Below are 24,671 nucleotides of genomic sequence, written 5' to 3'. Positions count from 1 at the left end.
ACATTATGAGGGACAAACTGTACAAACGTATTATTAATCTACTTGTTCATTTACTGTTAATATCTGCTTATTTGATCTTTTAACATGTTCTATCTACACTTCTGTTCAAATGTAATAATCACTTATTCGTCTGTTGTTTGATACTTTACATCAGTTTTGGATGATACCACAAATTTGGGTATGAATCCGATACCAAGTAGTTACAGGATCATACATTGGTCATATTCAAAGTCCTCATGTGTCCAGGGACGTATTTCCTGACTTTATAAACATAATATAAACTTAAAAAAAACGAAAGAAGATTTTGTGATGCTAAAAAATATCGATGTAATCATAGTAGTATCGACTAGATACACTCCTGTACTCGGTATCATTACAGGTGTAGATCCACCAATGGCGTTTGTTTACATTTTGACGCCGGTGAGCTACGGTGTGTAGTGAAGCATGTTTAGCTATTCCTCGTCCTGCAGTGATAATGATACTTGTAAGAAATGTACTAGATTTGTGGCCATGGAAGTGAGGATTAGTGATTTAGAAGTAGCTAAAACACTGCAGACTGTGGATGGACTTTAGTCGCTAGCTAGCTAGTCATGTCTTAAAGCAGTGGTCCCCAACCACCGGGAAGAATTTTTTTTTTTTTTTATTTTTTTTATTGTATTTTTTTTATTAAATCAACATAAAAAACACAATATATACATATTGTGTATGTGTATGTCAATATAGATCAATACAGTCTGCAGGGATACAGTCCGTAAGCACACATGATTATATTTGTTAATGGAAAAAAAAAAAAAAAAAAAAATTTTTTTAAAAAAAAAATTTTTTTTTTTTTTTTTTTTAAATACATTTTCAAGCGTTGACCGGTCCCAGCTACAAAAAGGTTGGGGACCACTGTCTTAAAGCACCTCTGCCTGAGGGTGTTTCAGTGTTATAACTTCACCTTTATCTTTACTTTTTAGGCCAAAATGTGCCAAATTTTCTGTCTACACACTGTGTCTGCTTGTAAGTACTCCGTGTGTGTGCGCTGCCGAACATGCTCCTCTGCAAGGAAACCAGCAATGACACGACGTGACGACGACAGGGCGGCGGCGGGGGTGTGGGGAACCGGTACTTTTTAGAGGCAGTAAAGTACCGAATATGATTCATTCGTATCGCGGTACTGTACTAATACCGGTTTACCGTACAACCCTAATCATGAATAAACAATATTTAAAACAATATTTAAAAAATATATAGGTTCCCAAAGACTAACGTGTTGCCCTGTTTTTCTTTTTTTTTTAAAAAGGACTTAAAGTACAGTTTTCTATGTGAAATTTAGAATATGAAAATGAATTGTATATTAAAATAAATGCTACTTTATTCAAAAAGTAAATAATAGTAATAATAATGATGAAAATATCCATTTTTAAATGTCCCTTTTAAAGGTTCAAGAACATTTTGTCTGTCTGCTATCTTAAAGAGACAACCTGTTGCTTTTATTCTCAAATGTCTCAGTCAACTTCCCTATTTGCCTTTTTTTTTTTTGGTCTCTCGGCTTCTCTGGTGTCTATCTTTGCCTTTCATGTGTCTATCTTCAGGATGTACTGTGGAGAGAAGGATTGGGCGAGTAAATACTGGCACGTAATTCCGTCTCCTCCTCACCCACACAGAGCTCAGAAGAAGCTCCCACGTGCAAATATGCCAGTTTAAAGGGGTTGGAGGGGGGGGGGAGAAAAACCGGGGAAAATGTCAGTTGTGTCCTTCCCACCACCCACAAAGATGGAGTGTGGCACAGCATGAAGGGACATTTGCATCGGAGCACAGACGGACAGACTAAAAAACATGAATTTACCAGCCGGCAAGTGTCGTGCTCGGAATGATAAGCTGACTTTAAATGCATGAGAGGATATCACCACGCTACCTGCAAGTGTAGCAATCAGCCTCCCCCATATGTCATTCAATTGACAACATTTCTTTCATTCTCCCTTTTGTCATCTTTGTGTTTGTTTTATCACAATGCACATGTTGTTGCTTTATTTCTCTCATTTCTCCCCACCAACCACTCCAAAGTAATCTTTCTTTTCTTTTTCTTTTGTGGGCGCTTCTTCCATTATTTTCTCAAAGTAAGTCAGATCTTAAGTGTGCCTTTTGTGTGTGTGTGTGTGTGTGTGTGTGTGTGTGTGTGTGTGTGTGTGTGTGTGTGTGTGTGTGTGTGTGCTGTGTGTTAAAGGTAAGCGTGTTGCTGCCATCATCAGGCAGACACTTAGAGCTTCAAGCTGCTTTCCAACACCACAAATCCTAAAGTGCTCCTAAACCCAAGTGCTGTATTTTTTTTCCCCCTTTTGTACATCATTTTGATTTGTCTCATCCTCATAATGCAACTGATTAAGTAAATACCAGGTTGTCATAGTGATTAGAGATGTAATTATCGGCCGATATATGCGTTAAAATGTAATATCGGAAATTATCGGTATCGTTTTTTTTATTATCGGTATAGTTTTTTTTTGTTTTTTTTTAAATTATTAAATCAACATAAAAAACACAAGATACACTTACAATTAGTGCACCAACCCAAAAAACCTCCCTCCCCCATTTACACTCATTCACACAAAAGGGTGAACTAGAATATTGTGATAAAGTTCTTTATTTTCTGTAATGCAATTAAAAAAACAAATATGTCATCCATTCTGGATTCATTACACATCCTCCATTGGCCTGCCAACTCCCCTGACCTGAACCCCATAGAGCAGGGGTCACCAACCTTTTTGAAAGCAAGAGCTACTTCTTGGGTAGTGATTAATGCGAAGGGCTACCAGTTTGATACACACTTCAATAAATTGCCAGAAATAGCCAATTTGCTCAATTTACCTTTAACTCTATGTTATTATTAATAATGAATGATATTTACACTTAATTGAACGGTTCAAAAGAGGAGAAAACACGAAAAAAATGACAATTACATTTTGAAACATAGTTTATCTTCAATTTCGACTCTTTAAAATTCAAAATTCAACCGAAAAAAAGAAGAGAAAAACTAGCTAATTCGAATCTTTTGGAAAAAATAAAAAAAAGAATTTATGGAACATCATTAGTAATTTTTCCTGATTAAGATTCATTTTAGAATTTTGATGACATGTTTTAAATAGGTTAAAATCCAATCTGCACTTTGTTAGAATATATAATAAATTGGACCAAGCTAGACAAATCATTATTTCTTCTAGATTTTCCAGAAACATTTTTTTTAAAGAAATTCAAAAGACTTTGAAATAAGATTTAAATTTGATCCTACAGATTTTCTAGATTTGCCAGAATAATTTTTTTGAATTTTAATCATAATAAGTTTGAAGAAATATTTCACAAATATTCTTCGTTGAAAAAACAGAAGCTAAAATGAAGAATTAAATTAAAATGTATTTATTATTCTTTACAATAAAAAAAAAAATTACTTGAACATTCTTTACATTGTCAGGAAAGAAGAGGAAGGAATCTAAAAGGTAAAAAGGTATATGTGTTTAAAAATCCTAAAGTCCTTTTTAAGGTTGTATTTTTTCTCTAAAATTGTGTTTCTGAAAGTTATAAGAAGCAAAGTAAAAAAATTAATGAATTTATTTAAACAAGTGAAGACCAAGTCTTTAAAATATTTTCTTGGATTTTCAAATTCTCTTTGAGTTTTGTCTCTCTTAGAATTAAAAATGTCGGGCAAAGCGAGACCAGCTTGCTAGTAAATAAATAACATTTAAAAAATAGAGGCAGCTCACTGGTAAGTGCTGCTATTTGAGCTATTTTTAGAACAGGCCAGCGGGCTACTCATCTGGTCCTTATGGGCTACCTGGTGCCCGCGGGCACCGCGTTGGTGACCCCTGATCTAGAGATTTAAGCGTTGATAAAAATATAAATGACTTATTTTTAACGTTTTTATGATACATACCCTTCCGTGTCCCTGGGACCAAACTTAAAGGGGAGCCCTAAAGGTTGAAAATAAATCAATCAATCAATCAATCAATGTTTATTTATATAGCCCTAAATCACAAGTGTCTCAAAGGGCTGTACAAGCCACAACGACATCCTCGGTACAGAGCCCACATCTATATATTGAATTAGAAAATAAAAAATACGGCAAAATGATATTCCACTGTGCGGTCCTCAATTGAACAAGTTCGGACACCCCTGGTCTAATGTTTCTACATCATTTTAACGGCTTTACTTTCCGTGTTCCATCCATTAACTGCACCCCTTTGCTTTTTCAGCTCAAGCAAAGCGAGGCAAATGCCGACACCAAAGAGAAGCTCCCGCTTCGACTCAGGATCTTCGAAAAGTTCCCCAACAGACCTCAGATGGTGAAGATCTCCAAGCTGCCGTCTGATTTTACTGTGCCCAGAATCAGGTATGTCAGTCCCCCTGAGGACCCTGCAAGACTGACCCCATTCTGTCAAGTAGCATCCTAATCATTTTCTCATAGGAAACCATGGAAATAGAAATCATCTGTTCTAGGGTCAAACTGGCCTCATCATAAAAGCTTCATAGTGACAATGCTCGAAGTCACTTTTTCTCATTATGCCACTTTTAGTAAGCAAAAATATCATGTCTCACAGGTGACTAAACACATACTTTCCCTCTCTTCTCATTTATGATGTATTATTGTCGATCTAACCATATTGTAGTGAGCTGTGTATGCAAATCCATGTCGAACCACGTGGCGAATTTGCATAAGAGAGCTACACTGCAAAAAGTCAGTGTTCAAAAACAAGGGAAAAAAATACAAAAATGAGGTGTATTTTACTTGAACTAAGCAAAATTATCTGCCAATAGAATAATAACATTCGGCTAGTCAAGACTTTCCAAAACAAGAAACAAAAATACAAAAGAGGGGTATTCTACTTGAACTAAGCAAAATTATCTGCCAATAGAACAAGAACATTCGGCTTGTCAAGACTTTCCAAAACAAGAAACAAAAATACAAAAGAGGGGTATTCTACTTGAACTAAGCAAAATTATCTGCCAATAGAACAAGAACATTCGGCTTGTCAAGACTTCCAAAACAAGAAACAAAAATACAAAAGAGGGGTATTCTACTTGAACTAAGCAAAATTATCTGCCAATAGAACAAGAACATTCGGCTTGTCAAGACTTTCCAAAACAAAAAACAAAATTTACAAAAATGAGGGGTATTTTACTTGAACTAAGCAAAATTATCTGCCAATAGAACAAGAACATTCGGCTTGTCAAGACTTTCCAAAACAAGTAAAATTAGCTAACTTCAATGAACCCAAAAATACCTTAAAAAAATAGGTTAGTGTTGTTCTCTGTTTAACATTCCACACTACAACGTTATAAAATATGTATGATCCGTGCTGATAACGGATCTTTTACCGGTATCAATATACCGTATTTTTCGGACTATAAGTCGCAGTTTTTTTCATAGTTTTCATAGGGTGCGACTTATACTCAGGAGCGACTTATGTGTGAAATGATTAACACATTAGCGTAAAATATCAAATAATATTATTCACGTAAGAGACTAGACGTATAAGATTTCATGGGATTTAGCGATTAGGAGTGACAGATTGTTTGGTAAACGTATAGCATGTTCTATATGTTATAGTTATTTGAATGACTCTTACCATAATATGTTACGTTAAAGGCCTACTGAAAGCCACTACTAGCGACCACGCAGTCTGATAGTTTATATATCAATGATGAAATCTTAACATTGCAACACATGCCAATACGGCCGGGTTAACTTATAAAGTGACATTTTAAATTTCCCGCTAAACTTCCAGTTGAAAACGCCTTTGGATGATGCAAATGTGCGTGACGTAGCCAGGAGAACAGAGGTATGGCTCCCCCATTGAATCCAATACAAAAAGCTCTGTTTTCATTTCATAATTCCACAGTATACTGGACATCTGTGTTGGTGAATCTTTTGCAATTTGTTTAATGAACAATGAAGACTGCAAAGAAGAAAGTTGTTGGTGGGATCGGTGTATTAGCGGCTGGCTGTAGCAACACAAAAAGGATGACTTACTTGGATAGCAGACGCGCTAACCGATGCTAGCCGCCAACCGCATCTTTTTTTTATCAGTGACCAAAAGTTGCGAACTTTATCGTCGATGTTCTCTACTAAATCCTTTCAGCAAAAATATGGCAATATCGCGCAATGATCAAGTATGACACATAGAATGGATCTGCTATCCCCGTTTAAATAAAAAAAAATTCATTTCAGTAGGCCTTTAACATACCAGGCACCTTCTCAGTTGGTTATTTATGCCTCATATAACGTACACTTATTCAGCCTGTTGTTCACTATTCTTTAGACATTTTAAATTGCCTTTCAAATGTCTATTCTTACTGTTGGCTTTTATCAAATACATTTACCCAAAAAATGCGACTTATATGTTTTTTTCCTTCTTTATTATGCATTTTCGGCCGGAGCGACTTATACTCTGAAAAATACGGTACTCCAAGCTCCAACAATGAAATCGTATCGGGAAAGTGAAAAGTTGAAACAGGACGTCGCTAATCCAATATGTAAATTAAAGCAAACTTCAAAACTAAACACAAGCTAGTAACTGCCACACAAATCAAATGGACCTAGATTTTGACCAGAAGAGCAGAAGTGCCTCTGACACATCCAACTTCCTAATCAATTTAATCATTTAGTTCAGGGGGGGCCAAAGTGCGGCCCGGGGGCCATTTGCGGCCCGCAGGTAATTTTTTAACGGCCCTACGGCACATTCTAAAAATACAATGAAAAAAAAAAGTAAAACATAAAAAGTGTTATAAAAGAGCAAACAGGTGAAATGTAACAAGAAAATGTTGCATTATTTACTCTAATAACACAAAGCTGCCTTGCAGGCTGTTTCTTTCTTTAAAAAATAATAATGAATCAAAATCAATGTCATTATGAATTATTGACCTATTCAAGGCTCCAATTACGTCACATTAAATATTCCACTTTGAGATGTTTTGGGGGGAAAATGTTGCATATTTTTTGGTTGCCATTTAAAAACAAAGTTTTTTAAAGAAGGGCCTAAAACGAACAAACAAAAAACATAAACAACAATAAAACTTATAATTGACGGATATATCTGAAGTTGATCTTGAGACTATTGTGGTAAAAGTTCAAACAAATGTTGGACGTATTTTTTTAAACTTTACTGAGCAGGAACCTTTTGGATCCCCAATCATTTTAATGGGACTTTTTTTTTGAAGTCTCATTGCTCCAAAAAATAATGAATTAAAATCAATGTTGTTATGACTTATTGACCTTTTTAAGACTCCAATTATTATATAATCTCAAATATTCCACTTTAAAATTTTATAGGGGGAAAATATTGCATATTTTGTTTTTTTCCATAAAAAAAACACGGTTTTCCTAAACAAAAATGGCGTACAACTTAAATCTTTAAAAGCGTTATATTGACAGATCGACCTAATGTTGATCTAGAGATTTAAACCTTGAATAATAATAATAATATTAAAGCTGGAAGCAGCGTTGGTCGGGTCCGCATCTTTGGCTGGTGCTAGTCCTAATTCCATTTCACGTTGTCATTATAGGCAGCGGAGCAGCATCAGCGCAGCGGGTCTTTGAAGGCTCGTAAAATCAAAACGGTAGCACCTTCCAAAACGCCGTCGTCAACTTTTAATCAGAAGGGTTCAATCTCTCTCCTGTAGCAGTTTGAAGCCGAAACGACAAACGCACTCAGAGGAGATAATGTTTGATGTTTGGTGACCGGTTTTAACAAAAATTTTGTTTTGAAGGAGGAATAGTAAACTTCCTGTTGATTTTTGCTGAAGGATGTCAATCTATGAAATGTAGGTCTAGGTGAGACCTACGTAGAGGTATTTGTTTCGTGTCTCTAAGACGTTTCTAACGGAAGTTACAAGCAGTTTTGTCTGAGTTTTCCTCTGAGGAGCAGTTTTGTCTCAGTTTTATTCAAAAATTGCGCTAGAGCGCAATTTTCAGTTTTGGGGTTCGGTTTTTTTTTTTAGATCGCAATTTCCACCAGTCTCCAGTGTGTGAGAAAAGTTTGGTGAGTTTTGAAGTATTTTAAGGGGGTCAAATTAGAGGTCAAAGAGGCAAAAATTAGTGTTTTTAGTCATTTTTTGTGTTGAAGGGGAAATTGCCAACTTCCTGTTGGTTTTTGCCCGAGGATGTGAAATTATGAAATGTAGGTCTAAGTGAGACCTACATACAGGTTTTTGTTTCATGTCTCTACGACCTTCCTAGTGGGAGTTACAGGCAGTTTGTTTTTGTTTTTTCCTCGGGGGCGCTAGAGCGCAATTTTGATTTTTGGGGTTTGGTTTTTTTATTAGATGGCAATTTTCGCAGGGTGTGTTTGTCAAATTTGGTAAATTTTGAAGCATGTTAAGTGGGTCAAATTAGAGTTTTTTGTGGGGTCGGTATAATAATAATAAAACCTTACAATAATAATAGGTTCCTTTGTACCCTATGGGAGTCCTTTATACAGGGTACAGGCGGACCCTAAATAATACTAAATAATGACACATTTGTAATATTTTTTATGACCAAAACCCTTTGGTGTCCCCGGGATCAAACCTGAGTGGATGCCTAAATTTATCTTTTTTATACATATATTGTATTGGTTTTTAAAAGAAAAAATATCAAAATGGCCCCCGCTTGCTTTGATTTTTCAGTAGTAGTGTTTTTTTATGTTGATTTAATTTTTTTAAAAATTTTTTAAATTTCTTGCGCGGCCCGACCAATTGGTCCACGGCCCGGTGGTTGGGGACCACTGGACTAAATAATGCCGTACAGCAGTGGTCCCCAACCTTCTTGTACTTGCGGACCGGTCAATGCTTGAAAATTTGTCCCACAGGGAGGTAGTAAAAAAAAAAACTTTTTTTTTTTTTTTTTGTCATAAAGAAATACAATCATGTGTGCTTACGGACTGTATCCCTGCAGACTGTATTGATTTATATTGATATATAATGTATATACTGTGTTTTTTTATGTTGATTTAATTTATTAAAAAAATAAAAAAAATCTGAGGGGAGGCCTAAATGTATCTTTTTTATACATATATTGTATTGGTTTTTAAAATAAAAAATATCAAAATGGCCCCCGCTTGCTTTGATTTTTCAGTAGTAGTGTTTTTTTATGTTGATTTAATTTAAAAAAAAAAAAAAAAAATTTTTTATTTATTTTTTTTTTATTTCTTGCGCCGCCGCGGCCCAGTACCAATTGGTCCACGGCCCGGTAGTTGGGGACCACTGCACTAAATAATGCCGTACAGCAGTGGTCCCCAACCTTTTTGTACTTGCAGACCGGTCAATGCTTGAAAATTTGTCCCACAGGGGGGTAGTAAAAAAAACAACATTATTATTTATTTATTTTTTTTTGTCATAAAGAAATACAATCATGTGTGCTTACGGACTGTATCCCTGCAGACTGTATTGATTTATATTGATATATAATGTATATATTGTGTTTTTTTATGTTGATTTAATTTAAAAAAAAAAAAAAAAACATGTATTTTTTTTATTTTTTTTAAATTTCTTGCGCGGCCGCGGCCCGGTACCAATTGGTCCACGGCCCGGTGGTTGGGGACCACTGGACTAAATAATGCCGTACAGCAGTGGTCCCCAACCTTTTTGTACTTGCAGACCGGTCAATGTTTGAAAATTTGTCCCACAGGGGGGTAGTAAAAAAAACAAAACATTTTTTTTATTTTTTTATTTTTTTTTGTCATAAAGAAATACAATCATGTGTGCTTACGGACTGTATCCCTGCAGACTGTATTGATTTATATTGATATATAATGTATATATTGTGTTTTTTTATGTTGATTTAATTTAAAAAAAAAAAATCTGAGTGGAGGCCTAAATGTATCTTTTTTTATACATATATTGTATTGGTTTTTAAAATAAAAAATATCAAAATGGCCCCCGCTTGCTTTGATTTTTCAGTAGTGGAAAAAGTTAGGGCACCCCTGATTTAGTTGCTGATTAGTGCACAGCTGGACCCGTCACTCTCCCAGAATCTTTCCCTGGTGCCACGGAGACGCTCCACTCTGACACGTGTGCCAGTGAACGTCCGTCCTGAACGCGCATTTACGTTTACTGTCACCTAATCGGCGTTTGTCCTGTGAAGGGAGAGCTTCATGAAGCAGTTCATCGACCGCCAGCAGCAGGACCCAAGTTGTCTCTTCCGAAGACTCCCCTCCGCTTCGTCGTCCTCCTGTGACCACTCCAAACGCTCGGCCATCGAAGACAACAAATACATCGACCAAAAGGTACTTCTTTCACGCTGGAGTCATCACTCCGCACCGTAGAGACGTGTGGATATGAGGGTGATAACTCCTTTTCCCTCCTTCCGCTCAATATACTTTGGCGATAAAAATGGAAGTAATAAAGAGTTATGGTGTGTTTTTATCCAGCGCTGCGACCTAAATGACACGCCGTGTCTTGTAACCCGTGTGTGCTTCTCTCAGCTTCGCAGGTCAATATTTAGCATCCAGGCTCGGAATCTGCTGGAAAAAGAAACTACCGTCAATAAAATACTACGGTAAGACGTGTGTACACTACCGTTCAAAAGTTTGGGGTCACTTTGAAATGTCCTTATTTTTTAAGGAAAAGCACTGTACTTTTCAATGAATATAACTTGAAACTAGTCTTAACTTTAAAGAAATACACTCTATTAGGGATGTCCGATAATGGCTTTTTGCCGATATCCCGATATTGTCCAACTCTTTAATTACCGATACCAATATCAACCGATACCGATATCAACCGATATATGCAGTCGTGGAATTAACACATTATTATGCCTAATTTGGACAACCAGGTATGGTGAAGATAAGGTACTTTTTAAAAAATAATAATAAAATAAGATAACTACCATACCATACCATACCAACTTTATTTATAAAGCCCTTTAAAAACAACCACAGTTGAAAAACAAAGGGTTGTACACCACAAAGAAATAAAGGCAAAGGACAGACTAAAAAATACAATTTAAAACAGAAGTAAAATACACATTAAAAAAGCAAATACAAAATTATCCTAAGAACAATTTTGTTAGATAAAAAGCAGTTATAAAAGTTAAAAACAGTTTAAAGTCTCATGCTGGGTTAAAAGCCAGTGAATAAAAATGGGTTTTAAGAAGGGTCTTAAAAATAGCCTAAATTAAAAACATTTTCTTGAATAAAAAAGAAAGTAAAACAATATAAAAACAGTTACATAGAAACTAGTAATGAATGAAAATGAGTAAAATGAAGTGTTAAAGGTTAGTACTATTAGTGGAGCAGCAGCACGCACAATCATGTGTGCTTACGGACTGTATCCCTTGCAGACTGTATTGATATATATTGATATATAATGTAGGAACCAGAATATTGATAACAGAAAGAAATGGGGGGAGGGAGGTTTTTTGGGTTGGTGCACTAATTGTAAGTGTATCTTGTGTTTTTTATGTTGATTTAATTAAAAAAAAACAAAAAACGATACAGATAATAAAAAAACGATACCGATAATTTCCGATATTACATTTTAACGCATTTATCGGCCGATAATATCAGCAGGCCGATATTATCGGACATCCCTACACTCTATACATTGCTAATGTGGTAAATGACTATTCTAGCTGCAAATGTCTGCTTTTTGGTGCAATATCTACATAGGTGTATAGAGGCCCATTTCCAGCAACTATCACTCCAGTGTTCTAATGGTACAATGTGTTTGCTCATTGGCTCAGAAGGCTAATTGATGATTAGAAAACCCTTGCGCAATCACGTTTGCACATCCGAAAACAGTTTAGCTCGTTACAGAAGCTACAAAACGGACCTTCCTTTGAGCAGATTGAGTTTCTGGAGCATCACATTTGTGGGGTCAATTAAACGCTCAAAATGGCCAGAAAAAGAGAACTTTCATCTGAAACTCGACAGTCTATTCTTGTTCTTAAAAATGAAGGCTCAAACACAAAATTGTTTGGGTGACCCCAAACTTTTGAACGGTAGTGTACATCTTCACTGCAAGTTGCTTTTACAATGCATGGGAATGAAATTAATACATGAATCGGGTCATTTTTTTGGATATATCTTCCATTTCGGAACGTGTAAAAAGATCCTTAAAAAAGCATTGCCCAGAAAATATTATATTTAGCATATTTTCATTTTGCAAAAAGTGAAATCTAAGTAAGATGAAATATGTCAAATAAGGGTGATATTTGCTTATTTTCTGTCTGATAAGATAATTCTTCTCTCTAAGCAGATTTTATGTTATAGTGTTTTACTTGTTTTAAGTGTTTTGGTCCTAAATGATGTCAGTAAGATATTACAGCTTGTTGCTGAGATTTGATGAGCTATATTGAGTAAAACATGCTTGAAACTAGAATATCAACTGTTGCAAAGCTGTGTCATCAACACTCACAAGTAGAAAACTACTTTTTTAAAGCATTAAAGGCCTACTGAAAGCCACTACTAGCGACCACGCGGTCTGATAGTTTATATATCAATGATGAAATCTTAACATTGCAACACATGCCAATACGGCCGGGTTAACTTATAAAGTGACATTTTACATTTCCCGCCACACTTCCGGTTGAAAACGTCTATGTATGATGACGTATGCGCGTGACGGAATCAGTTGATGTGGAAGTATTGGTACCCCATTGAATGCAATACAAAAAAGCTCAAAATTCAAAATTCCACAGTATTCTGGACATCTGTGTTGGTGAATCTTTTGCAATTTGTTTAATGAACAATGAAGACTGCAAAGAAGAAAGTTGTAGGTGGGATCGGTGTATTAGCGGCTGGCTGTAGCAACACAACCAGGAAGACAGAGATGGATAGCAGACGCGCTAGCCGCGGAACTCACCTTAACTTCCTCCGTCTCGCCGACCGCATCTGTGATCAGGTGAAGTCCTTCGTCGCGCCGTCGATCACTGGAACGCAGGTGAGCACGGGTGTTGATGAGCAGATGAGGGCTGGCTGGCATAGGTGGATAGCTAATGTTTTTAGCATAGCTCTGTGATGACAACAGCATTGTTAACCTTCGCCAGGCTGGCGAAGGTTAACAATGCTGTGCTAACGACGCCATTGAAGCTAACTTAGCAACTTAGCAACGGGACCTCACAGAGCTATGCTAAAAACATTAGCTCTCCACCTACGCCAGCCAGCCCTCATCTACTCATCAACACTCGTGCTCACCTGCGTTCCAGCGATCAGCAGAAGGACGAAGGACTTCACCCGATGCGTTTGGCGGCCCGGAGACGTAGGAAGTCAAGGTGAGGTCGGCGGCTAGCGCGGCTAGCGCTCCAACAAAGTCCTCCTGGTTGTGTTGCTGTAGTCCGCTGCTAATACACCGATCCCACCTACAACTGTCTTCTTTGCAGCCTTCATTGTTCATTAAACAAATTGCAAAAGATGTCCAGAATACTGTGGAATTATGAAATGAAAACAGAGCTTTTTGTATAGGATTCTACGGGGTACCATAACTTCCGTTACTCTGACTTCGTCACGCGCATACGTCATCATACCGCGACGTTTCAGCCGGATATTTCCCGGGAAGTTTTAAATGTCACTTTATAAGTTAACCCGGCCGTATTGGCATGTGTTGCAATGTTAAGATTTCATCATTGATATATAAACTATCAGACTGCGTGGTCGCTAGTAGTGGCTTTCAGTAGGCCTTTAATGACCTTGGTTATACATTTGTAGTTGTAGTAGGTCACAACAAACCAATTGTACTCATCTTGATCCCAAAAACTGGTACATTTATTGTGTTCTAATGTTATCTACAGCTTTTAGACACACTCACACACACACACACCTACTCACACACACACACACACACACACACACACACACACACACACACACACCCAGGCCCACTTCAGACTCATTTACTGCGCTGCTGAAAATAAATGGATAATTTGCCGTTCAGCATGGCAGAGCTGGCACCTGGCGTACATTAGCCCGCCAGCACCGTGTCCAATCTGGCCAGCCCGTCCTCGTCCTCAGAAAAGACAGACAGAACATCAGTAGTCATAACACGTCCTGTCTGGTCTGGTCTGGTCTGGTCTGCCGCCCATCTCACAAAAACACACAATTAAGTTCACCTCGGATTTACTAGCTTAGCATATGCAGGCTGTGGTAGGATAGGATTCACTTTTGTTTATCCAACGAGGTGGAAATGATGTGGTTGCAGTGCAGATTTGTACATATAATAACTAAAGTAAAATGACTGAAATGATAGATAGATAGATAGATAGATAGATAGATAGATAGATAGATAGATAGATAGATAGATAGATAGATAGATAGATAGACAGATAGACAGATAGACAGATTGACAGATTGACAGATTGATAGATTGATAGATTGATAGATTGATAGATAGATAGATAGATAGATAGATAGATAGACAGATAGATAGTACTTTATTGATTCCTTCAGGAGAGTTCCCTCAGGAAAATTCAAAATTGATTGACGTGCATGCAGCTATGGATGACTTGGTGTTAGGGTTGTGTACCGATATTAGTATAGTACCGCGATACTAATTAATCATATTCGGTACTATATATATTCAGTACCTAAATCACTAATCCTGGTCTCCATGGCGACAAATAAAGTAAGTTTCTTACAAGTATCATCCCTGCAGGACGAGGAATAGCTAAACATGCTTCACTACGCACCGTAGCTCACCGGCGTCAAAATGTAAACAAACGCCATTGGTGGATCTGCACCTGACATCCACTGTAATGATACCAAGTACAGTAGCGTATCTAGTCGATACTACTACGATTACGTCTATATTTTTTTGGCATCACAACGTCTTTTTTCGTTATAAAGTCAGGAAATATGTCCCGGGACACAGGAGGACTTTGAATATGACCAATGTATGATCCTGTAACGACTTGGTATCGGATTGATACCCCCATTAATGTAAAGTATCAAACAAGAGAAGAATAAGTGATTATTACGTTTGAACAGAAGTGTAGATCATACTTGCCAACCCTCCCGATTTACCCGGGAGACTCCCGAATTTCAGTGCCCCCTTCCGAAAATCTCCCGGGGCAACCATTCTCCCGAATTTCTCCCGATTTCCACCCATACAACAATATTGGGGGTGTATTTTATTTATTTATTGATTTTTTGTCATAAAGAAATACAATCATGTGTGCTTACGGACTGTATCCCTGCAGACTGTATTGATCTATATTGATGTATAATGTATATATTGTGTTTTTTATGTTGATTTAATTTAAAAAAAAAATATATATATATATATATATTTTTTTTTTTCTATTTTTTTTTTTTAATTTCTTGCGCGGCCGCGGCCCGGTACCAATTGGTTCACGGCCCGGTGGTTGGGGACTACTGGACTAAATAATGCCGTACAGCAGTGGTCCCCAACCTTTTTGTACTTGCAGACCGGTCAATGCTTGAAAATTTGTCCCACAGGGGGGTAGTAAAAAAAAAAAAACTTTTTTTTTTTTTTTTTTTTTTTTTTTGTCATCAAGAAATACAATCATGTGTGCTTACGGACTGTATCCCTGCAGACTGTATTGATTTATATTGATATATAATGTATATATTGTGTTTTTTATGTTGATTTAATTAAAAAAAAAAAAAAACTTTTTTTTTTTATTAATTTATTTATTTTTTTAATTTCTTGCGCGGCCGCGGACCGGTACCAATTGGTCCACGGCCCGGTGGTTGGGGACCACTGGACTAAATAATGCCGTACAGCAGTGGTCCCCAACCTTTTTGTACTTGCAGACCGGTCAATGCTTGAAAATTTGTCCCACAGGGGGGTAGTAAAAAAAACAAAACTTTTTTTTTTTTTTTTTTTTTTTTTTTGTCATCAAGAAATACAATCATGTGTGCTTACGGACTGTATCCCTGCAGACTGTATTGATTTATATTGATATATAATGTATATATTGTGTTTTTTTATGTTGATTTAATTAAAAAAAAAAAAAACTTTTTTTTTTTATTAATTTATTTATTTTTTTAATTTCTTGCGCGGCCGCGGCCCGGTACCAATTGGTCCACGGCCCGGTGGTTGGGGACCACTGGACTAAATAATGCCGTACAGCAGTGGTCCCCAACCTTCTTGTACTTGCGGACCGGTCAATGCTTGAAAATTTGTCCCACAGGGGGGTAGTAAAAAAAACAACATTATTATTAATTTTTTTTTGTCATAAAGAAATACAATCATGTGTGCTTACGGACTGTATCCCTGCAGACTGTATTGATTTATATTGATATATAATGTATATATTGTGTTTTTTTATGTTGATTTAATTAAAAAAAAAAAAAAAAATCTATATATTTTTTTTTTTTTTTTTTTTTTTTTTTTTTTAATTTCTTGCGCGGCCGCGGCCCGGTACCAAACGGTCCACGGCCCGGTGGTTGGGGACCACTGGACTAAATAATGCCGTACAGCAGTGGTCCCCAACCTTCTTGTACTTGCGGACCGGTCAATGCTTGAAAATCTGTCCCACAGGGGGGTAGTAAAAAAAAAAACATTATTATTTTTATTTATTTTTTTGTGATAAAGAAATACAATCATGTGTGCTTACGGACTGTATCCCTGCAGACTGTATTGATTTATATTGATATATAATGTATATATTGTGTTTTTTTATGTTGATTTAATTTTTTTTTTTTTTAAACATCTTTTTTTTTTTTTTTTAATTTCTTGTGCGGCCGCGGCCCGGTACCAATTGGTCCACGGACCGGTACTGGGCCGCGACCCGGTGGTTGGGGACCACTGCCTTAAAGGCACTGCCTTTAGCGTCCTCTACAACCTGTCCTCACGTCCGCTTTTCCTCCATACAAACAGCGTGCCGGCCCGAACACATAATATATGCGTATTTTACACACACATAAGTGAGCGCAAGGCATACTTGATCAACAGCCATACAGGTCACACTGAGGGTGACCATATGAACAACTTTAACACTGTTACAAATATGCGCCCCCCCCCCCCCCCCCCCCCATTTCGGAGGTCTCAAGGTTGGCAAGTATGGTGTAGATCAGGCCTGGGCAATTATTTTGACTCGGGGGCCAAATTTAGAGAAAAAAAATTGTCTGGGGGCCGGTATATCTGATTTTTAGGAAAACTAATACAAAACCTCACAATAATGTCTGATTGAATGCTAAAAACGTTATGACAGACCGCCTTAAAAAATTGAATTTTATGGAATTTTAACTTTTTTTACTGAATGAGACACCCAGAATGTACATGGAAATAAAGAATGTGGGGTTTACAATATTAACTATGAAGGATAAAACACTGAATATTGACAACTTATGAACATCACACTCCTTCCCCATCCACGTATTTTACAATCATACAAAAATGCAACAAACGCAGCAAAATATGAACACAAAAGGTAAAAAAAAAAAAAAACCCACCTTCAATCTGATGTATCTGATGTATCACTAAGCTTTAGAACTTTGTTGTAAAAATCTCCTTCTGCGTCTGTCCCTGACACCCGCATTTCAGGCTGGCCGATCTGGACACACTTTGTGGAAACGCTCCCCACCCCCACTGCTCGGTGCCTCGTCCGAGCTGCTGTGAATTAGATTACCATAGTAACTAATTAGATGACCATAGTAACTAAGTACGTTACCATAGTAACTAGTATATCATGCAAAAGCACAAAATTACAACCATTGGAATTAGAGATGTCCGATAATATCGGCCTGCCGATATTATCGGCCGATATATGCGCTAAAATATATTATCGGAAATTATCGGTATCGTTTTTTTTATTACCGGTATCGGGTTTTTTTTGTTTTTTTTTATTTTTTTATTAAATCCACATAAAAAACACAAGATACACTTACAATTAGTGCACCAAGCCAAAAAACCTCCCTCCCCCATTTACACTCATTCACACAAAAGGGTTGTTTCTTTCTGTTATTAATATTCTGCTTCCTACATTATATATCAATATATATCAATACAGTCTGCAAGGGATACAGTCCGTAAGCACACATGATTGTGCGTGCTGCTGCTCCACTAATAGTACTAACCTTTAACACTTTATTTTACTCATTTTCATTCATTACTAGTTTCTATGTAACTGTTTTTATATTGTTGTACTTTCTTTTTTATTCAAGAAAACGTTTTTAATTTATTTATCTTATTTTACTACTTTTTTTAAAAAGTACCTTATCTTCACCATACCTGGCTGTCCAAATTAGACATAATAATGTGTTAATTCCACGACTGCATATATCGGTTGATATCGGTATCGGTTGGTATCGGTAATTAAAGAGTTGGACAATATCGGCATATCGGTTATCGGCAAAAAGCCATTATCGGACATCCCTATTGAAAACTGATATCACAAATGTGTAATCAATAGAATTGCAATGACAGTTGTTGCCAGCCAGGCAGAACTTATGTACGATAATGAGCTTTTTTTTTTCTCCATTTGACTCAGGGCCTGCACGAGGCAGCGGATGCTCAGCGGGTCCTTGGATGGACAGCCGGCCAAAGAGCGCTCCATCCTCAGCGTCCAGCATCACATTCGGCAAGAGCGCCGCTCTTTGCGACACGGCTCCAGCAGTCAGAGGATCAGCCGAGGGAAGTCGCTGGAGACCCTCACCCAGGATGTAAGTCGGCCCCCCCCCGGTGTCAAGAAAGGTACACAACACGTGTCCGTGACCGTGTCTCGTCTTCATCCGAAAGCATTCGAGCACCGTCCGCTACCGTAACGCCCAGAGGGAGGACAGCGAGATCAAGATGATCCAAGAAAAGAAAGAGCAAGCAGAGATGAAGAGGTACTTGCACTTAAAATTCAAAAACCGAAAATACTTAAAGGCTACCTTCTACCTGACAGAAAAGTCCAGGAGGAGGAGCTGAGGGAGAACCACCCGTACTTTGATAAGCCTCTCTTCATCGTGGGCCGGGAACACCGCTTCAGGAACTTCTGCCGGATGATCGTTCGAGCTCGCTTCAATGCGTAAGATGATCGCCTGCAAGCATTTTCATTATTTTGTCAAAGGAACTTGGCTATACTTTAGAGTAGTCCGTGTACAGCTTGTATAGCATGAGTCAATACACAAGACATGTTTTATCTAAACAGCTGGCAAGACAATGCAGTCTTGGTTCTGGTAGCTTCATGGTTTGGGGCTGCACGGGTTCTGCCGGCACTGGAGAGAGCTGCTTGTCTTTGAGGGGAACATGAATTCCAGAATGTATTCGTACTAGGGATGGGTACTGGCGGAACCAGATTTTTTACATACATCCATATTTAAGTGTTACTTCTTGACTTCCATAGTCATACTACAAAACAGCTCGTGTTGCTCCAATTCAGTCTGCAAAGTAAAAGTTTGACTGTGTGTAGGCCTTGAAGCTTTGGAATGCAAAGGGTAGACAAAACAACGAGGTAGGAGAGAACGGGGAGGGGGAAGCAGAGGCAGACCGGGTAGAGCCACGCATCTGGATGGGTCTCATTATTGTCAAATATTTGAGAATAAACCACAAAATACCAACTACTGCCTGGTGATCAATTTAAACTCCAGCTTATGTGCCATAAAAAGAACTTGGGAGTGACCAGCAACTTAAAATCCCTGGGAGTACCCAATTTGGTACTTTTATAGGTACTGACCGAAGTCTGTTGAAAGATGCCAAATTCCATGACTTTGTCCACAAAGAGGATATCAACAGACAATTCGGTTCTGGGGAAAGGAATGTTCCTGAATGTGTGGATGTAACGGGGGTATGCATGTTTTCCTTTTAGTATGACAATTAGAGCCATTAATCCATTGATGGAATTTGGACACATTTGTTCAAACATACATAAAAAAAATGTTTTAAACTCTTCAATTTCTGCATCAAATGCCTCCTACAACAACATCTGAAAGGTCAAATTTTTTTTTTTTAGGTTTTTCTATATTTGGGTCTATATTAAGGCAGTGTTGCTCACACAGGACACTATTTGGACTATAATGGCTGCAGTGGTTAGTAAATCTGCACTGCTACACGCACAGTACACTCCAAAGTATACCCAAGTTTAATTGATATAATATATTATATCTTTGAATTATTGATCTGTGATTCTTGTCAATCCTTCATCCAGATCCAAAACCGACCCCATCACCGGAGCCGTGAAGAACACAAAGTACCACCAACTGTAGTAAGTTGGCATTTGCATGGATCATTAGTTGTCAAAAATAAAATGATAGCACTTGGTTCCGGCTTCTCAAGCTGCTTAGCCGCGGGATTATGCTGATCGAAGGCACTTGAACTCATCGCTATGGCAACCGGCCGCACTGATTGAAGAGCACTTCCGAATACCTCAAATAAGCCCGGTCATGTTGAACCCGTACCGCGTTGCCCGCAAAGTGACTTCAAAAGACTCTGATCCCGCAGCCGCTAACGAGAGCTGTCAGGTGAGCGGAATAAATGGGAAATCTCCAGGCGTCCGTGTCCGAAACTAATTGAATTATTTAGGTTCTGGTTGAAGGCGCACATTTCCTCTGAGAAATTTCAGCCACAGATCAGCATACATAATAGACAGCCATCACGTATAGCACTAGGTGCACCTGCACTGCCTCATTAATAATCCCGCATCACATTGGGAGATGCTAGTAATAGTCACATCAAATTAGGCAGTGCAGTAAACATGTTAAAGGCCTACTGAAATGACTTTTTTTGTATTTAAACGGGGATAGCAGATCCATTCTATGTGTCATACTTGATCATTTCGCGATATTGCCATATTTTTGCTGAAAGGATTTAGTAGAGAACATCGACGATAAAGTTCGCAACTTTTGGTCGCTGATAAAAAAAAAAGCCTTGCCTGTACCGGAAGTAGCGTGACGTCGCAGGTTGAAAGGCTCCTCCCATTTCCCCATTGTTTTCAATGCAGCGAGAGCGATTCGGACCGAGAAAGTGACGATTTCCCCGTTAATTTGAGCCAGGATGAAAGATTTGTGGATGAGGAACGTAAGAGTAAAGGACTAGAGTGCAGTGCAGGACGTATCTTTTTACGCTCTGACCGTAACTTAGGTACAAGGGCTCATTGGATTCCACCTAAACCACCTCGGATACTATATCCTCTTGAAAATGAGAGTCGAGAACGCGAAATGGACATTCACAGTGACTTTTATCTCCACGACAAAGGCGAAACACTTTAGCTACGGAGCTAACGTGATAGCATCGGGCTTAACTGCAAATAGAAACAAAAGAAATAAACCCCTGACTGGAAGGATAGACAGAAGATCAACAATACTATTAAACCATGGACATGTAACCACACAGTTAATGCTTTCCAGCCTGGCGAAGTTTAACAATGCTGTTGCTAACGACGCCATTGAAGCTAACTTAGCTACGGGAATTCGACAGAGCTATGCTAAAAACATTAGCTCTCCACCTACGCCAGCTCTCATCTGCTCATCGACACCCGTGCTCACCTGCGTTCGACGGCGCGACGAAGGACTTCTTCACCCGATCATCCATGCGGTCGGCGGCCCGGAGACGGAGGAAGTCAAGGTGAGGACAGCGGTGCGGCGGCGGGCGTTGTAGCTTTCGACGACACCCCGGCCGCCATCAGAGTCGGCAAGAAACATACACTACCGTTCAAAAGTTTGGGGTCCCCCAAACAATTTTGTGGAATAGCCTTCATTTCTAAGAACAAGAATATACTGTCGAGTTTCATTTGAAAGTTCTCTTTTTCTGGCCATTTTGAGCGTTTAATTGACCCCACAAATGTGATGCTCCAGAAACTCAAATCTGCTCAAAGGAAGGTCAGTTTTGTAGCTTCTGTAACGAGCTAAAGTGTTTTCAGATGTGTGAACATGATTGCGCAAGGGTTTTCTAATCATCAATTAGCCTTCTGAGCCAATGAGCAAACACATTGTACCATTAGAACACTGGAGTGATAGTTGCTGGAAATGGGCCTCTATACACCTATGTAGATATTGCACCAAAAAGCAGACATTTGCAGCTAGAATAGTCATTTACCACATTAGCAATGTGTAGAGTGTATTTCTTTCAAGTTAAGACTAGTTTAAAGTTATCTTCATTGAAAAGTACAGTGCTTTTCCTTCAAAAATAAGGACATTTCAATGTGACCCCAAACTTTTGAACGGTAGTATATATATACATATATATATATATATATATATATATATATATATATATATATATATATATATATATATATATATATATATATATATATATATATATATATATATACAGCCTGGCCCCCGGCCACATTTTTTTAACCCAATGCGGCCCCCGAGTCAAAAAGTTTGGGGACCCCTGACGTATAAGGATAGTTAGATTTTTTCTCGTATCTGCGTTTAATGGTAAGATCTAGGCCCCTTGCGTACGCAGATAGTTTGCACTCTTCTAACTTCCTTTCAAAGCTCACACGACGGAATACAACCTGTGTTACTGTAATATTGATATTTATAGTTATTTAGCCATTGTTTATGCTTAAAAAATACCAAATAAACACAGAATATGCTGTAAAAAATATAGTTGGGAAGCCACAAACTTCCAAGCACGAAGTAGTGAAGGACGACTGACACTAAATATAAGACAACTCTTGCTCACAACTTGTTTATAGAAATATATTTGTTTAGGACTTATTATGGAGAAAACATGACATATAACAGCTGACAGTTTTATCCTCTGTTTGCTAATCAGGCCAACTTACCCATTATGCATCTCCCCATCGGTCACTGATGTGTGAGTGACAGGACGCAAAGCTTTGACTTGCTTGAGAAAAGTCGATGGTGCCACCTGTTGGTTAGTGTGTATAAAGCCCTGCACTGCAGAAAGTCAGTGTTCAAATACAATTAAAAAAATAATAAAAATTAGGGGAATTTTATTTAAACTAAGCAAAATTATCTGCCAATAGAACAAGAAAATTTGGCTTGTCAAGACTTTCCAAAGCAAGTAAAATGAGCTAACCTCAATGAACCCAAAAATAGCTTAAAATAAGTATATTCTCACTAATAACAAGTGCACTTTTCTTGGTAAAAAAAAAAGAGACCTTTTTGCTCAATATGTTGAAAAATATTCTTAAATGAAGTAAATGCTAGTGCCATTATCTTGACATAATGATATGCACTCGGCATGATTTTTTCTTCATGCTTGAAATAAGAAATGATTACTTTAAAAAAGTAGTTTTCTACTTGTGAGTGTTGATGACACAGCTTTGATATTCTAGTTTCAAGCATGTTTTACTCAATATAGCTCATCAAATCTCAGCAACAAGCTGTAATATCTTACTGAGATCATTTAGGAGCAAAACACTTAAAACGAGTAAAACACTCTAACATAAAATCTGCTTAGTGAGAAGAATTAACGTATCAGACTGAAAATAAGCAAATATCACCCTTATTTGACATATTTCATCTTACTTAGATTTCACTTTTTGCAGTGTGTACACTGCAAAAAGTCAGTGTTCAAAAACAAGAAAAGATAACACAAAAATGAGGGGTATTTTACTTGAACTAAGCAAAATTATCTGCCAATAGAACAAGAAAATTCGGCTTGTCAAGACTTTCCAAAACAAGTAAAATTAGCTAACTTCAATGAACCCAAAAATAGCTTAAAATAAGTATATTCTGACTAATAACAACTGTACTACTACATACTTTCTATTGTTTCATTGGAAATAAAACAGCAAAGTCCATTTGGCTGTCGTCTGTTTTAATTTTGAGACACGATTGTGTCAAAATTGAGATCATTTAGGAGCAAAACCCTTAAAACAAGTAAAAGATTCTAACATAAAATCTGCTTAGTGAGAAGAATTATCTTATCAAACAGAAAATAAGCAAATATCACCCTTATTTGAGATATTTCATCTTGCTTAGATGTCACTTTTTGCAGTGTGTAGCCTGAATATATAATTTTTGTCAAGGGTCAAAATACTATACTGTAAATTGTACAGTCTGGCCCAATAATGTGTCTTTAAAAGGAAAATGTGTATGCATTGTGTTCATCTCGGACCATGCATTCTACATTTTCTCTGTATATTTACATGTTTTGGCGTATTTTCTAAAGGTTTCTTAGTGTTTTTTTTAATGAATGAAAGTGCATTGTGTGTCCCTGCAGCGACCTCCTGGGCCTGGTCACCTATTTGGACTGGGTGATGATCATCGTGACCATCTGCTCCTGCATCTCCATGATGTTTGAGTCGCCCTTCACCAGGGTCATGCACGTGCCCACCCTGCAGGTCGTCAACAGCATGTTTTATTAAAAAAAATACAAAAATAACCGTCACATGCACTGCAAAAAGTCAGAGTTCAAAAACAAGAAAAAAAATACAAAAATGAGGGGTATTTTATTTGAACTAAGCAAAATTATCTGCCAATAGAACAAGAAAATTCGGCTTGTCAAGACTTTCCAAAACAAGTAAAATTAGCTAACTTCAATGAACCCAAAAATAGCTTAAAATAAGTATATTCTCACTAATATTTGATCAATCCAGTGGCGTCCGAATTCTCCGTCAGGTAAGGGGAAGCACTGACACACAGCTTCACGAAATAGTTACAGTATATAAAAAAAAAGAAAATATTAAAAAAAGATGAATAGATGAAAATAACATAATACAAAATATAAATAAAAAAATGAATAAGCCATTAAATCATTAATTAAAATGTTAAATAAAAAAATTAAATAATGAAATAAAATAAATGAATAAAGCAATGATTAAATATTTAATTTAATATTAAAATAATGAATTA

The 24,671-nt window shown here is 37.4% G+C and overlaps 1 protein-coding gene across 5 annotated transcripts in view; it reads left to right on the top strand.

The window, feature by feature from the left end:
- The window catches only part of nalcn (sodium leak channel, non-selective), a 453,873-nt gene that overhangs the window by 159,752 nt on the left and 269,450 nt on the right, over positions 1 to 24,671 (top strand). For 4 of the 5 annotated variants that reach the window (XM_062061819.1, XM_062061821.1, XM_062061822.1 and 1 more), the window contains 8 exons: positions 4,227 to 4,363; positions 10,094 to 10,235; positions 10,434 to 10,507; positions 18,404 to 18,575; positions 18,652 to 18,743; positions 18,803 to 18,925; positions 20,045 to 20,101; positions 24,040 to 24,160. In XM_062061819.1, coding sequence (XP_061917803.1) covers positions 4,227 to 4,363; positions 10,094 to 10,235; positions 10,434 to 10,507; positions 18,404 to 18,575; positions 18,652 to 18,743; positions 18,803 to 18,925; positions 20,045 to 20,101; positions 24,040 to 24,160 — 918 coding nt within the window. The remainder of the gene's footprint in view (positions 1 to 4,226; positions 4,364 to 10,093; positions 10,236 to 10,433; positions 10,508 to 18,403; positions 18,576 to 18,651; positions 18,744 to 18,802; positions 18,926 to 20,044; positions 20,102 to 24,039; positions 24,161 to 24,671) is intronic. The other variant, XM_062061820.1, reaches the window with a different exon arrangement.

Source organism: Entelurus aequoreus, linkage group LG10 (genome assembly GCF_033978785.1).
Source record: "Entelurus aequoreus isolate RoL-2023_Sb linkage group LG10, RoL_Eaeq_v1.1, whole genome shotgun sequence".
NCBI lineage: Eukaryota > Metazoa > Chordata > Actinopteri > Syngnathiformes > Syngnathidae > Entelurus > Entelurus aequoreus.
Note: the sequence above shows the minus strand (reverse complement) of the source record. Positions and strands in the feature narration are given on the sequence as shown.